General features: G+C 43.6%; 1 protein-coding gene across 1 annotated transcript in view; it reads right to left on the bottom strand.

Annotated features, from left to right (window-relative positions):
- Positions 1-119: 119 nt before the first annotated feature.
- The window catches only part of USH2A (usherin), a gene marked incomplete at its 5' end in the record, with an annotated part of 385,998 nt that continues 371,936 nt past the window's right edge, over positions 120-14,181 (bottom strand). Inside the window, 9 exons of the mRNA XM_082300920.1 lie at positions 120-1,062; positions 3,302-3,532; positions 4,008-4,079; positions 5,692-5,936; positions 7,792-7,875; positions 8,813-8,989; positions 10,993-11,210; positions 11,799-12,037; positions 13,211-13,420. Coding sequence (XP_082157046.1) covers positions 973-1,062; positions 3,302-3,532; positions 4,008-4,079; positions 5,692-5,936; positions 7,792-7,875; positions 8,813-8,989; positions 10,993-11,210; positions 11,799-12,037; positions 13,211-13,420 — 1,566 coding nt within the window. The 3' untranslated portion in view covers positions 120-972. The remainder of the gene's footprint in view (positions 1,063-3,301; positions 3,533-4,007; positions 4,080-5,691; positions 5,937-7,791; positions 7,876-8,812; positions 8,990-10,992; positions 11,211-11,798; positions 12,038-13,210; positions 13,421-14,181) is intronic.

The raw sequence follows: 14,181 nt of genomic DNA, 5'->3' as shown, positions 1-14,181 counted from the left end.
TCTGAAAATGTGTGGTATCAGATGATGGATTTTGCTGATTGTGACTGAGAGAATGCATAAAAATATGCTTGGCAGAATACACAGAACTGGCAGTCTCTTGAGGGCCTCCTTGTCACTTTATCTGGAAAAAGGACAGAGATGAATATGGGAGTAGGTTTACTGTCATGGTGTAATAATTCTCAATTACAAGTGCCTTGACATGGTATTTCATACCTGTGTCACACTGGCTGCTTGCTGTTTGCACCTAGTTTACTGTGGATGGTGAACAGCTTTTATTGCCTGTGGATTTGTAATACATAAGCAGAAGGGAAGGATGTGACAGCAAGTGAAAAAGCATGCTTGGAGTTCAGCATTTATTAATGACCTCTTTTGCTGGGTTTTTTAACTTGAGCCGAGAGGGTGGGGAAGAGGGAGTGAGAGAACACAAAGGCTAGAACAACTTCATAAGAATTCCTTCAGTGCTGTTTATTCACCTGTGCATGAACACAATTTTGTGGTGGAGCTCTCTCAGGCCAGGAGAAAACATGGAGATCCTGCCGCGCAGGCCCCTTTTAGCCACATTCTGGTTTTTGGACATGTAAAAGACTTTTCCTTACCAAACATGCTGCCCCCCTCCCTCCCTCCCTCCTGCGCCCCTACAACCCTCCTCAGTTGGGAAAGCTGGATGAGTGGCAAAGATGAGAGTCTCTACCTTCACAGTCTTTTACTACAGTATGACTTACGGATCTTCAGACTGTTCTCTTACCTTTCTGAGGTGTCAGTGCTAGCACACAGTTTTTACTATACAGTGAAAGAGATGTTGAAAAAAAGGTCAACTTACCCTCCCACATCCCCTCCCAAAAAAAAGTTCTATCTTTTAACTCCAAGGCATGGGGTGGGGAAACAGCAGACCTATCCCTGCCTGCAAAGGCCATGCAGGCTGCTTTTGGCAAGTTACCCACTTCCATTTTCTAGAAAAGGTGGTTTTGTTCTTCAGAGGTGGGTGTCAGTGAATGTGGTGTGCTCTTTGGTGACGGTGCTGAAGCCTTTGATGACATTGACAAGATCCTCTTCATCTACATACTGTAAGGAAGGGAAAAAAGAAGCACGTCAACCAAAGCTGTACCAGACTAAAGAGGTATTTCTCTTTCCTCCTACCCACTAAAAATAGTTCTTAAGTAGATAAATAAGTGCATTTCTAATGTCTTCCCTTTCCTCCCAGGATAAGATAAGAATCTAAAGCATTCAAGCACCTGAATCCAAGCCAGTTAGATTTTCACAGTAAAAAAATACCATCAATTACTTCAATTGCTCTATATATCTGACAAATGGTCAATAATATAGTGTTTGTTACAGTGTACTGAGAACTTGGAGCTATGAAAAGAAAAAAAATACATGTTTACACTTTTGTTTTCTTAACAACCCCATCACACACATGGTTTAGGTAAGATTTTGTTCTTCAAGCTTCCAAGGGAGTGTCTGAGCTTCCACCTGCACTCCTGCATTAGGCCAGAGACAGTTGAAAGCAGGAGAGAAATAAATTGTTTCTATAGCATAAAGAGGGCACGAGCAGTGTTACTGCAGATTTGTGTCCTGGGCCTCTACAGCCATTCACTATTGATTTGCAAGCTGGACAAGGGGGTGAACCAAACTTTGAAACCACCATTCCTAAGCTACTGAGTGTAATAAAGAGAAGAACTGAGTCAAAAGCATTGCAGGATGTTTGTTTGCAAGAGAGTAGCTGAGCAACACGGGAGCAAAGACTCTGGTTCAGGGCAATGTAAATCAATGTACAGAGGATGGACAGAAGAGCAGATAAAAAACTGAGCTCATGCTGTCAGGGTTGTCTGCCGCCAAAAGGAAATGAAAGGTTTTGTTTTCCTGCTTCTGCCACTCCTGAAGCTCATTGGAGTATTTTAAAAATCATTCTAGCATGCGTATGGCAGGGTTTGCTGCCTAAGTCATGGTGTCAGCCCAAGATACATGGGTAGAGCAAGAGCTTCCTCTCAGCAGCAGGAAGCTGTTCTTTTGGCTAATGAGATCATAGAGAGGTACACCCTGGGTGAGTTGTTAGTCCCCAAGGAATTAAATCACAAGGATGTGATAGCTCTGAGAGGCAAGGCTGACTCATGATACCTCTGAATTGGGAAGTCCATGAGCTGCAGAGTGCAGGCTGAAGGTTAACCTGTACCTATAGGGGTTTTGCCTAGAGTTAAGTTAAAGCTTCTTAATTAAGCCTTATCAACTTCCTTGGTCCTGCTGTTGACATCTAAGTGGGTTTGGCAGTGCTGGAACCAACACCCCTGTACTTCGATAAGCCTGTATGTTTCAGCCCTTCCAGCTGTTCAGTATACTGAAGGTGAAAGTCTGAGGAAGCTCCTTAGATTTATGGCCAGACTATCCTCCAGTTAATTTGCATTTTGGACAAGATCCACTCACTAACTTGCACACTCCATCTAATTTTGTTACTACTACACAGACCCTTCACCCCCATTCTGAGTCCTTTTTAGGAACCTTAATTTTCGTCTTTTTCAGGAAGCAAACTTGTGTCTCACTGACCTCTGAACCCTTTCTCACACATTTGGTATGGGAAGGGTGGAAGTTAAAAAGCCCGTTTCCTCGTGACAAAGGAAGGGAAGTCATCACTGTCCTTGGCTTGAAAATCATGTCTTGTATTTGTATGTTCAGATCCCTGTTGATGACACTGTCTAGTCCTGTCCTATATTAAAAGAGAAATACTTTTCCTGCCTCCCAGCATCATTCCAGTCCCATGTGGGCAGAGTTTGAATTAATTTGTCACACGCCAGGAGATCTGAGCATTCACATAGTTTCTGCATTGTGACTGAGCAGAGGACAGAGAGCAGGTCTCATCAGCAGTTGAGTCCCTGTTAACAGAACAGGCGTCACTAGAATACAAGCTCCTGCCTCTGGCATTAAGTGTGTGAAGGATGCCAAGACAATCCCACCTCAGACATGGACATTTACTGAAATGCATGGAAAAAAAAGCCCACCAAATAGAAGGGAATTCTTCAAGGTGCATTTCCTCGGCTGACCATGGAGTTAATAGTTCAATGGAAACCATAAAGAGATGCACATGGATCCCTTGCATCCTCTAAGAGCAGTGTGTGAGCACCTGCAACTCTAGAAGAGAGCAGTAGACTTGAAGAATTTTGAGGATCTAACCTCTGCCCATGTCCTTCTAGGCCTTTTGGCTGTATCTCCAGGAACTTTTGATACTTAGGCCTTTATATGATTCCAACAGAACAGACAAATCTCTAGCAGGTGACGCACAGCAGCATCCCAGAGAAGCAGGAGCCCTTACCAAGCCACGGCCAGTAGTGCGATGGTTGCGAAGGATGGCATCCCAAGGTGATTCTTCAAAAGTCTTCTTGTTGTAGAGGTCGAGCAGCTGGCTGACACTGCGATGGAGAGAGGTGGGGGAATACGTGCGACTCAGCTGGCCCTGACTGGGCCTCCTTCCCCCAGGTGCGATACGGACACTGCGGTTGCTTGTGGGAGAACCAGCCCCTGGAATTTTCGTATCTGCTAGTCCCTGTGAGGAAGACACAAAGTAATAAATAAAAAAATAAAGGGCATGGTTTTAAATACTTCATCTGAACAAAAACAAAGCAGGAATGGGGGAGAACAGAGAAAACCATGCCTCAAAAATCATGCACAATTATAAACAGAAAAAAACCCCAGACTATTCCCCACTATAGAACAATCATATCATTCAAAACAAACAAAAAACCTACCAACGCTAAACCAGGATTTTCCCCAATTTTTTTCTTCTTCCTCCTATTTTTTTTTTTTTTTGAAGGACCAACAAACAGAAGTCCAAAGATTTTTGATTACCAGAAGGATAGCCCAGAGTTGCACAGCAAGGGGATGTTTGCAGACCTTTTCATTATCAGGGGAAAAAAATCATGCACCCACCAGGAGAAACATGCAGTGTCAGATGCCTTTGTGCATGCTTGGGTCATCTGACACATCACACATCTGGCCTCTCTGCAAGCTGAGGACTCTACCTCAAAGTGCATCGTGTATCTTTTGAGAGTGACACTGCTTGATGAATCGGACGTGTCAGCAATAGTCTCAAACTGAGTTTAAAGAGAGGGAGGAAAAGCATTAGGGCAGGGCAAGGTTCAGTGTAGGTGTACCTGACAGAGGGTGTGAATTAGCTGCAGCTCTGTGAGGGAGAGCAGTGTAGCAGAATGTGGGGCAGTAGGGGAACTGGCAAAGACCAGGCACTATGTAAGTGGTCAAGTACCGTGTGGGCAGCCAGCATTGCTTGCCACGACCTCACTAACAATTTTAAAACAAGCCATTTTGCCACTCCATAGTAGCTCTGTCCTAACTTCTCAGATCAGTCCTTCAACTGCTGTGCTAAAGAACCTTCCTTTCTGATAAGTTCATGAGCTTCTGGAAAAAGAAAAAACAAAACAAAAAAAGAAAAGAAAGGGCAGGAACATGAAAGGGAATTGTGCAGGCATGCCAACAGCAAAGACATTTCAAAGTCAAGAGGAATAACACAAGATGACAGACTGTAGAGGAGAAGGAATCAAAACCATGAGACCAAAAAAAAAAGTTTCTTATGCTCATAGCCTTTGCCAGGAGAAGGGGCACACTGGAAATCCCATTGTTTCCAAGAGCTTCTTGGTTGAGGCACAGATGCAGTGTCTTGGCACCGAGACAAGAAGGAACAGAATGCATGAAGGATGCAGGAGTCACTATGCTGCTTGATGGCGCTCACAGGAAAAAGAAGCTGAGAAGTGAGAAGAAGAATCATCTCATGGCCTGTGCCTGGGAAGAAGCATGGAAATGGAAGGCATGGCTGCTCCCATTCTCAATCCCGTAACAATTGCCATTTTGCTTTTGTTTTGCTTTTTCAAGGGGTAGAATAGCACTACTACTCTGCTACATGATGGAACATGTTTTTTATGTGGCTTTTTTCAGAATTACAACTTTTCATGAAAAAAATTATACAAAATCTTCCTCTTTGTCACTCCCCAGTAGTCCCCCTCCCACCTCTCTGATGGTCCCACTGTAGGTCTATGTGCACAAATGCACACATGCATTTTGTGAAATTCCCCAGCTTTTTCCCTAATTACTCTCTCTACTCCAAACCTTCCTGGTATGCAGCTTGTCCTAGAGCAGTCCAGCTGGGTGGTAGATGGATACTGGCAAGAAATAATGCCTCTCCCTAAGTCTTGTTCTTTGCAGGCATATCTCCTGGATACCTGACAAAGACTGTCAGATTGATCCTGGTTAGCCATTCACAGCAGGCAGCTGGGAACACATGAAAGGTTCCTCTGAAAAGCACATTTTTCACCTACCTTCTCACAGCATGCCAAAGACTTCTCAGCTCTATTGCAGATGTCAACTAACGTGAGGTGACAGCAGTGGCTTTGCATTTTCTGAGACTCCAGATCCAAAGTTTGTCTTAGGCATCAGAAGCATTTCAGGGCCTGCAGACCAGGTGTCCCAGGGCTCTGTTTGGACTAAGCACCTGTAACCTTGCTCTCTGTGCCCATGTAGATATGGCCCATATGGGACCAGGCAGTCCTTTCCCTACACTGAACAGCCTTCATTTGGTAACCAAGTGTGCAAAAAAATGTTGGAAGGAGGAAGAAAAAGTCCATGTGCATGTTTGACGGGGCAGATAGAAGTATAACATCATGGATACACAACATTGCATTTTTCCAAACATACCGGATGGGTTTCACCTGATGAATACACACTCATTGGTGATGTTCTTTTCTGGAGTGGAACTAAAGGAGGCCTGTCTCGTGCATAGGGTTGCTTGTGGACCTTCCTCTGAAGAATTAAGGAGAGAAGAATAGCCAAGAGGATCAATCCTAGAACTACCATCAGCACTGCAAACCACAACTCGTTGTAGAATTTTGCATGTTTGGACTCTGCTTTGTCCTTCTCTCCAGGTGTTGTCAAGATCAGACCTGTAAAAAAGAGAGATTAGGGGAGAAAGGGACAGTTATTTCAAGAAGCATTTAACAATATGCTATCCCTTTCCTCGCTAATAAATTAGGCAGAAATTTAAGTAATTTTGTCGTCATGTGCTTATTTGCACTTATGTTCAAGGTGGCATAATGGTTCAATATGCTAGCGGGCTGTAATAAAAAACTTACTACCCTCAAGAGACCCTGCTTAAAGCTCTGGCATTGCTGCTTAGGCTGGAAATCACCACTGCATCAGCAGCTCTTCCAAAAGGAGGTGGTGGTGGTGGAATGTGAGGAAAAATGGGTTCTCCAAGTAACCTTGAAGAGTGGAAATTACTACGGTAATTTCAGAGCGGTACAGACAGAGGACATTCTCTGCAGAACAACTGTGCAGTTACAGGCCTGTGCAGTTAACAAAAGAGAGGGAGGAAGGCTTTAATACATTAATACAAAAGCAAGCAACATGAAACATTTTACTGCTCCTACCCCCCACCTGCTAGAAAACAAAACAGTCACTTGGTTGGCTTTACTCATTCACAACCCAAGTGTAAGGAATTTCAGTGACAGGATTTCTGGTTATTTGCAATCCTACATGTATAACCAAACTCTTGGCCAAGGAATTTCCAACACCTTTGCTTGCAAGCCTTCTCTGCAAGTTGCCTACAGTGCCATTCAAGTTTTCAATAAACTCTGGGTAAAAGCAACAACCAAAAGAACAAAGGGGCAGAGGATGGAAGGTGGTGGATGTAGAGTAACTGAAAACATTTTATAATGCCTTTAAGGCAGCCTTGCCTGAAATTCTGCAGGATAATGGAGTGAAAGCATGAAAAGGGATATAAGGGAAATGTAGAGTAAAGAGTAATTGCAAATATAAGGCAGATCTATTTTAAAAAGCTGGACAAGATACTACACGAAAAAGAACTTAGTTAAACCAGTTAATTAATTCAGCTAGAAACAGTTCGAACTTGGCTTTGGTTAACAGAAAACTAAGGACTTAAAAAACCTGGAACATTTCACTGTTAGACATCTAGCACTCAATGGACAAGAGGATGTCATCACACCAAACTCTCTCGCTTCCACAAAACAGGCCAAAGCCTCGTGGACAGAAGGGAAGTGGCAGGTGTTATAAACTGGGTCCTGACAATGTCTAGTTTGACATTCTCATAAACTGGCTAGGGGAACACATCCCAGGAATCTGCTCGTTGGTCAAAGGAAAGGAGCAGGCGGATGTCCCTTACTGGGTTGGGTGGGATACTGGAAGGAGAGAGGATATGTATTTTCACTGTCAAACTGAGGAGGAACTTTGGAGGACAGGACTGAAATTCAGGATGATCCAAATTTGGAAATTAAATCTGGAAGAGAGCAGATTCTATTTAGCGGGAAAAAGCACAACATTTTGGAGCAATATACTTAGGTAAAAATAAAAGAAAAAATATTACATATCTGAGGAGAGGATCTGAAGCTAATTTTGAGAATTGTCCCACCCCTGTAAGCATTCAAGGCCAGGCAGGATGGGGCTTTGAGCAACCTGGTCTAATGGAAGTTGTCCTCCATGGCAGGGGGTTGGAAGTAGATGATCTTTGAAGTCCCTTCCAACCCAGTCATTTTATGATTCTATGATGGTTGGACTCAATGATCTTAAAGGTCCTTTCCAACCTAAAGTACTCAGGATTCTATGGTGTACAGAAATCCATACATGGCAAAAAAACCACATTACACACATACCTCATACACAAGGCCCTAAGAAAGCCCCTGATACTGCAGTGAGATGCCATCCTGCCTGGCATGCACTACATGTCAAATTTCAAGCACAAACACATCAAATGAACAGGTGCTAGGTAATTTCTTCACTTACCAACTCCCTCTCCAGCATTGTACTTGATGACCGGTGTCACAGCACTCCCTTCATCGGTCATGCAGGTCACTTGAAACAAAAAGGCTGAGCAAGAAAAATTAGAAAATACGGTCAGCAGCAGAAATAAAAATTCTGTAGATGCTGCCTTTTCACCGTGATTCACCAGTAAACAGCCAGCTCTAAAAAACCAAGGCAGGAATAGCACATAACCCATCATAACCCACCTGAGTACCAGACCAGAGCTTCACAATTCTTTACACATGGCCATTGAATTTCTAAGCTATGAACTATGGCAGATCATAAGCAATCATCACTATGATGTTGCTACAAAATAAGTTCGTCTTTCACCACTCAATTCTCCCTCTTCCAATGTAACTGGCAACTTTCAATTTTTTCATCACTTTGCCCTAAATCCCTCATACTTCATTCATAGCTGAAACAAACATCTTAAGAACATTTGAATTAAAAAAAAAAAAAAAGGGTATTAGCACCATTGTAGTAATCAGGAAGATAAAAAATAAATTACAAAATTCTTTGACATACAAAATCCCAATGTCATAAAAACAGAAAACTTTTTTCTTGCTGATTATTCTTTTCCTTTTTCCCCCTGTTGATAGTTTCCTTGTATTTTAAAGACTGCAAATTGTTCCAAGAGCTACTGACTTAATTTGATTCAAATGAAAATTCAAGCTTCAGTCTTTCCTGAAACTGAAGATTTCTGTACATTTCCCAGACCATAGCCCTGAAGAATGGAATTGCAACAACAGCTCTAGGATTTGGGAAAGCTTGATGCTCACAGTGAATCAAAACAGTCTCACCCAGTCAGGCATGATGTTTAAGAGAAAGCTCAGCTCCATGGATGTTATTTCAAGGACTTGCTTAGATACATTTTGGTGTGCCTGTATGCTCCTTTGGTCTTAGCTTGGGATTGCAATGGAGACTTTTTTTTTTAATTTTAGCACACACTAATATTAACTTAGCTCAACAGACTTTCCCCGAGAGGAAGCGGTAGGAAACCGACTTTTGTCCGATGTCCTTGGCAAGTAGAGCTCGGTGTCGAAGCCGCTGTAGATGCGCTGCCCGCTCTCCGTCAGCGCGTACTCCTTCAAACGCCCGTTCAGCATGAAGGTGCGGCTCCAGTCGATGTGGATGGTGGATAAATTGCTGACCACGGAGAACGGAGCTATGTACCGAGGTGCTGCAAAACAAGGAAAAAGAGCTCATTTCTAGCCAGTAGGCTGGAAGTGATTCAGTGACTGAGTTATACAATGAATAGAAAGAGATTCTGAATGATACTAGCTCTCTGCCACGTGCACTCCCTCTCTCGCATATCCATGTGTATGATTAGGGAAGATACAAGGAGAAAAGAAAAAGCTGCTCTAGCATGCCAGCCTCTGCACTGAGAAAGCAGAAATATATCCTGAAAACAAATATTGAACTCCCTCCCTTTGCCTTTGTGAATGTGGTACAGACACTAAAACTGTGTAAATTAAGGTAGAAGACAGAGAGACACAGGAGGTTGTGCAAGCCTGACTGCAGCAGGCTGGGCTGTGGGAACTGCTATGAAGAGGGTTCTTTTGCAAGCCCCAAGAAATTGCCAAGATCATCTATAACAACATGCGCATACATGAAAACGTGGGGTTTCAGAAAAGCAAGAACAGATGGCAGGCAGAGAGAAAAGAAACCCAGAACTCACTTCAGGGAAGAAGAGTTCATCAGCTTGCTGACAAAAAACTTCATTTAAGTTTGAGGTCCTTTCTTGTGGTGTTGCCATTAAGCCATCTGCCCCGTATTTGCTGGTTTGTTCGTAAGAAAGCTGCTTGTCCAGCTGCACTTTGCTGCTAATTGCCCACTGTCACTAAAGCAAGCCTTGGAGGTAAGAGGAAGCAGTCAGAGGGACTCAAGGAAGGAGACAGCCAGAGGGACTCTGGAAACCTGGTGTGAAGAGGTCAGCAAGGCAAGAAAAGCAAGACTGACAGAAGAGGACTTTGGACCTAGTGGGTGGGGGTTTAAAAATTGCTTTCAAATCCTTTTGTTCTATGTGTCTCACCAGCTCCTTATGAATTTTCTCCATGTAGAAGTTCATAATCGTGCTCCAGCCTTTTAACTTTCAATTTAATAAAACACAGCTTTGGAGATAAGGGATCTTTTTTTTATTTGCTTGGTTTTTTGTTTGGTTGGTTGTTTTATTGTGGGGGGTTTTTTGGTGGTTTTTTTTTTTGGTTTTTTTTGTTTGTTTGTTTGTTTGGGTTTTTTCTGTTCTTTGCTTTGGTTTTGGTGTGGTACTTTTTTCAGTGGTGACATTAAAGAAAATCTGGACCTGTTCCACCTGAAATTTTCAGCTAAGGATGTATCAGATTACAGGTTTTTAGTAATTACTTGGCAGAACTACCAAATGATGCAAAAGAGATTTTTAGGAAGGTGATTCTGAAATCCTGACATGAGATAAAAAGTGAACATCATCTTTGCCCTGACCTGACAGACTGAGATGAAATGCCCATCTCATCTGTTATGGAATGACTCTGGCTACAGCACTATAGATCTTTTTAATAAAAGCTGATGTTAGACTACTACAAATTCAGTTTTGATGGCAAAATCTATTCTGCCTGTAGGCACAGGTCCTGCATGTTTAATTTCCATGCATACCCCCACATGGCCTAAAGCACTGCCTGCGGTGGTTGGACAGCAACAAATTCTTACTTCAGTGCTTACAAGCATCCGGTCATTCAGATGACATCCAAGGAAAGCTTTTATGACACCTAGCAGAAGTGTGGCATGAATTAGGACAGTAAGATTGTTCCTGAAAACAATCACCATGTCTCTTTCAAGATCTCCACTTTTCCAAGGGATTATTTATGGCAGTATATTTATTACTACACATCACCCTTCTGGTAATACTTGAACATTTTATGTTCTACAGCTTTGCTGCCCATTTTCAGTAAAATAAAAGGTTTCCAGGCTCCCAAGATAGAGGATGTGACATCAGATGATGAGCAAAGAAATATTTTTGAAGGAATGAGCAGTTAAGCCCCAGAGCAGAATTTCAATGAACGTGCAGCAGAGAGACAGTCATCAGGGACATGGAAGAAGAGGTTTCTGGGGACCTCCTCCTTCCCAAAGGTGGGGAAGTCATTTGGCTCTGTGCAGCCCCAGGCCTCAGAAGCAGGCATCATTGGTTTGTGAACCACTTCTCATACTCACGCTCCTTTTCTGTAGTGAATCCGATCCATTCAGAAGCGCTGCTGCCAACAGAGTTGTAGGACACAACTCGCAGGTTGTAAGTTGTGTAAGGTTCTAGGTTGGACACGTTGGCACTCTGTCCTTTCCCTGTGTACTTCACCTCAGTCGGGCCCGGACTGCAAGCCTTCACTGCTGGCTGTAGGTTCAGAGGACACGCCATGTACACGTGGAGCTCATAGCTGAGAACAAAGTTGAGATTTTGATGAATGAAGGGCCTTAAATAACATAAAAACCAATTCTACATTTCATCCTAATTGCTGTCTGGCTACCAGAGAAGAATAGACCTGATACCAGTTTTTCTCTTGGAGATTATGGTCCTAACTGTCAGATAACTGAGCAGTTGTGGTGGTCCATAAGTCACTCACAATGAAAGTGTTGATGCCTGTTACCTTGCTGCTCACTTGTGCAAGTCAGGATTTTTGCCTAAGTAACTCCAGATTGCAGCTATCTCTTCACTGCCAGTTGAACTCAGAACTATTTGACTACACAACCATAGCTGAAAACAAATCACCTCCACTCACAAGAGCTCATCCTTTCCACCTTCATCCTCCACAATATCCTGCTCAGGAGAAATGCAATCACATACAGTGTATGTAAACACTTCCCAGATGGTGTTCAGGCCACAGGGAATGTCACCACCAACATGCCAAGGAAGGAAGATGGATGCCACAACTGTTCAGTGCTCTCAGCCATGCAATTCCAGCTGAAATTGTTCTGGCATCACCTCCAGCCAAGGTGTTCAGGTTCAGCCGGGTAGCAGCTCCTACCTGGTGACAATGCCATTGGGTGACTGAGGCGCATTCCACTGGAAAGAGGCGTTCCTGGAGGTCACAGTGCGGATCTGCGGCGGAGGCTGCTCTGAGGGTGGAGCTGGCTGCGTGGTGAATTCAGCCATGGGTCCTTTGCTGCAACAGTTGAAACAGGTGCAGGCCTCCACGCCAATGGAGTATGTGGTGAAAGGTTTTAGCCCATGTATTGTCTGTTGGGTGGCAGTCCCTTCCGACAGCTGTAAAAATTAAGAGGGAACTTGTCACAGCTTCAAGCACCACAAGTACTAAATACTAAATAAGAGTTATGGAGGTGAATTAACCCCAGAAGAAGATGGGCAGAAGATTCTGCATGTCCTTTAAGTCTGACACTAATGCAGCTGTTGTGTAATGGGAACTCGGCATTTTTCTCCCACTATGAAGTTAAAGGACACTCTTCAAAGGAAAAGACCATGCCATCAATGGCCTCAAGACATCTTTAGTTGAGCTGTGACCACTGTATGTCAACTGGAAATGTCATTCTCAGCAACGAAGAAACTGAAAACCATTAAAGAAAGACTCTGGGATAAGTGGTACTGAAGCAGAAAATAAATTAATGTGGAAAATAGCCCCATGATAAATGTGCTAGCAAATAATCATGCATATCTCACAGGCTTCCTCAATGTGGAGGCAGGAAGCAGTGCTGGGCAGCTTGACACCAGTGTGTCTGGTGGGTCAGGTCACTCCCAGACAGGAGAATGTGCTCTCTGGTAGGTACATCTAAGTCAAGGGCCAACATGATCCTGCTCTGCATTCAAACAGACATTGTGCTGGGTGAGCCTGTTAGGAAACTTTGCAAAGCTCAGCAAGGGAGACCTGGCATTTCTGGCAAAGGAATCAGTGCTCTGTTCCGAAACTGCTCACAGGAACTGCCACTTCACCTTTACACCGTAGTCGTTTGTTGGTATAGCTTATTTTAAGCCAAAGAAACAAAAATGTGTAGGAAACACCAACAAGAAGCAACATCTGCTCTCATTTGGCAGCATGTGATTTAGCAGAGTTCAGCAAAAAATAGGAAGGACAGAGTCAAGCAAGCAAAGGGAAGCACTTGGTACTTCTTGATGCCAGAGCCAAGCCAGCAGCATGGCAGGTGTGAGGGAATGGAAATGGAAGGCCATGCACGCACCAATGGGATGAACTGGCTGAATCAGACACAGCCACAGCCAAGTGCACTGGAAGGAATAAATGGGTAATGTGGAATCAGACAACTTAAGCTCATGGACAGGACAGTGAATTGCAAAGCAGCTAACAATGGGAGGCCAGGAGAGGAAGGCAGTCTGTGACCAACAGTAGCAGCTTGTAAGAACAAAATTGTTAAAGCTAGAAAATACAAGTGGAAATGGAAGTACAGAAAAAGTGCTGACAATACTCACCACCACATCAGTCCCTGTGGTATCATTAGAAAACAGCCTGTAGATACTGACCACCCCGTTAGGCTTAAGAGGGGGGCTGATGCTCACCACAGCCACAGTGGATGTCACTGTGTTGAAGAGGGGAGCTCCCAGGCCCTCGGGAGGGGCAGGGCCTGTTCGGCAGCGGGACCAGCTGCTTGGTGTCCGGCCCACAGAGTTTACTGACCACACCTTCGACAGGAAAACAAAGAAACTGTCACCAAAAGATTCAAGCCTACAAAACACCTGCTTTTAGCCAGAGGGGCTACTACAGCTCTACTGACACGAGGTAAAACATGGTGCAATGGCACCCATGGGAAATGTCCCTTGATGGCCACCCAGCACCTGTGTTGACCCAGTGATTTTTTAACAGAAGAGTGGAATATTTCCCACTGCCACACTTAGGGAAAAGAAGCAAAAGTCATGCCTCAGTCAGTGTGTGCTCCCGTGTCTTCTTCACACCTCATCCCCACACTCCAAATTCCTACCACTGCCTGTGTCATACCATGCCAGGAGGACTCCTGGAGGAGCTGTGACCAACACGGACAATGTTTTCAAAGACATATTGATATCTAGTCCTGGCAATTTCTCCCTTCTGCACAATTTCTTCATGTATGCAGGCAGCCCCGATGAATTCAGCCTAGCCTTGGGTGGCACTTAAAAGTTGTGTTCACCTTGACTGAATCACACAAGCCAAACTCTAGTTATTCTTTAGAACCAGTGAGTTTTACAGGAACATCATTCTCTTAAAAATATTAATGTATCAGTTATTTGGCAACATTTTCAGTAACTCATAATATAAATAAAGCCCACTGAAGTGTATAGTTAATTCAGCACCTCTCATTTATTTTCACAACAACATTTGCTTTATTGCATGAACACAAAGGGAATGACTTCAGTTCCAAGATTTCAAAAATTAGCAGCTTGAATTAGGCCTGATTAAAACCCACATG

The sequence above is a fragment of the Coloeus monedula genome (genome assembly GCF_965178545.1).
Source record: "Coloeus monedula genome assembly, chromosome: 2".
Taxonomy (NCBI): domain Eukaryota; kingdom Metazoa; phylum Chordata; class Aves; order Passeriformes; family Corvidae; genus Coloeus; species Coloeus monedula.
Note: the sequence above shows the minus strand (reverse complement) of the source record. Positions and strands in the feature narration are given on the sequence as shown.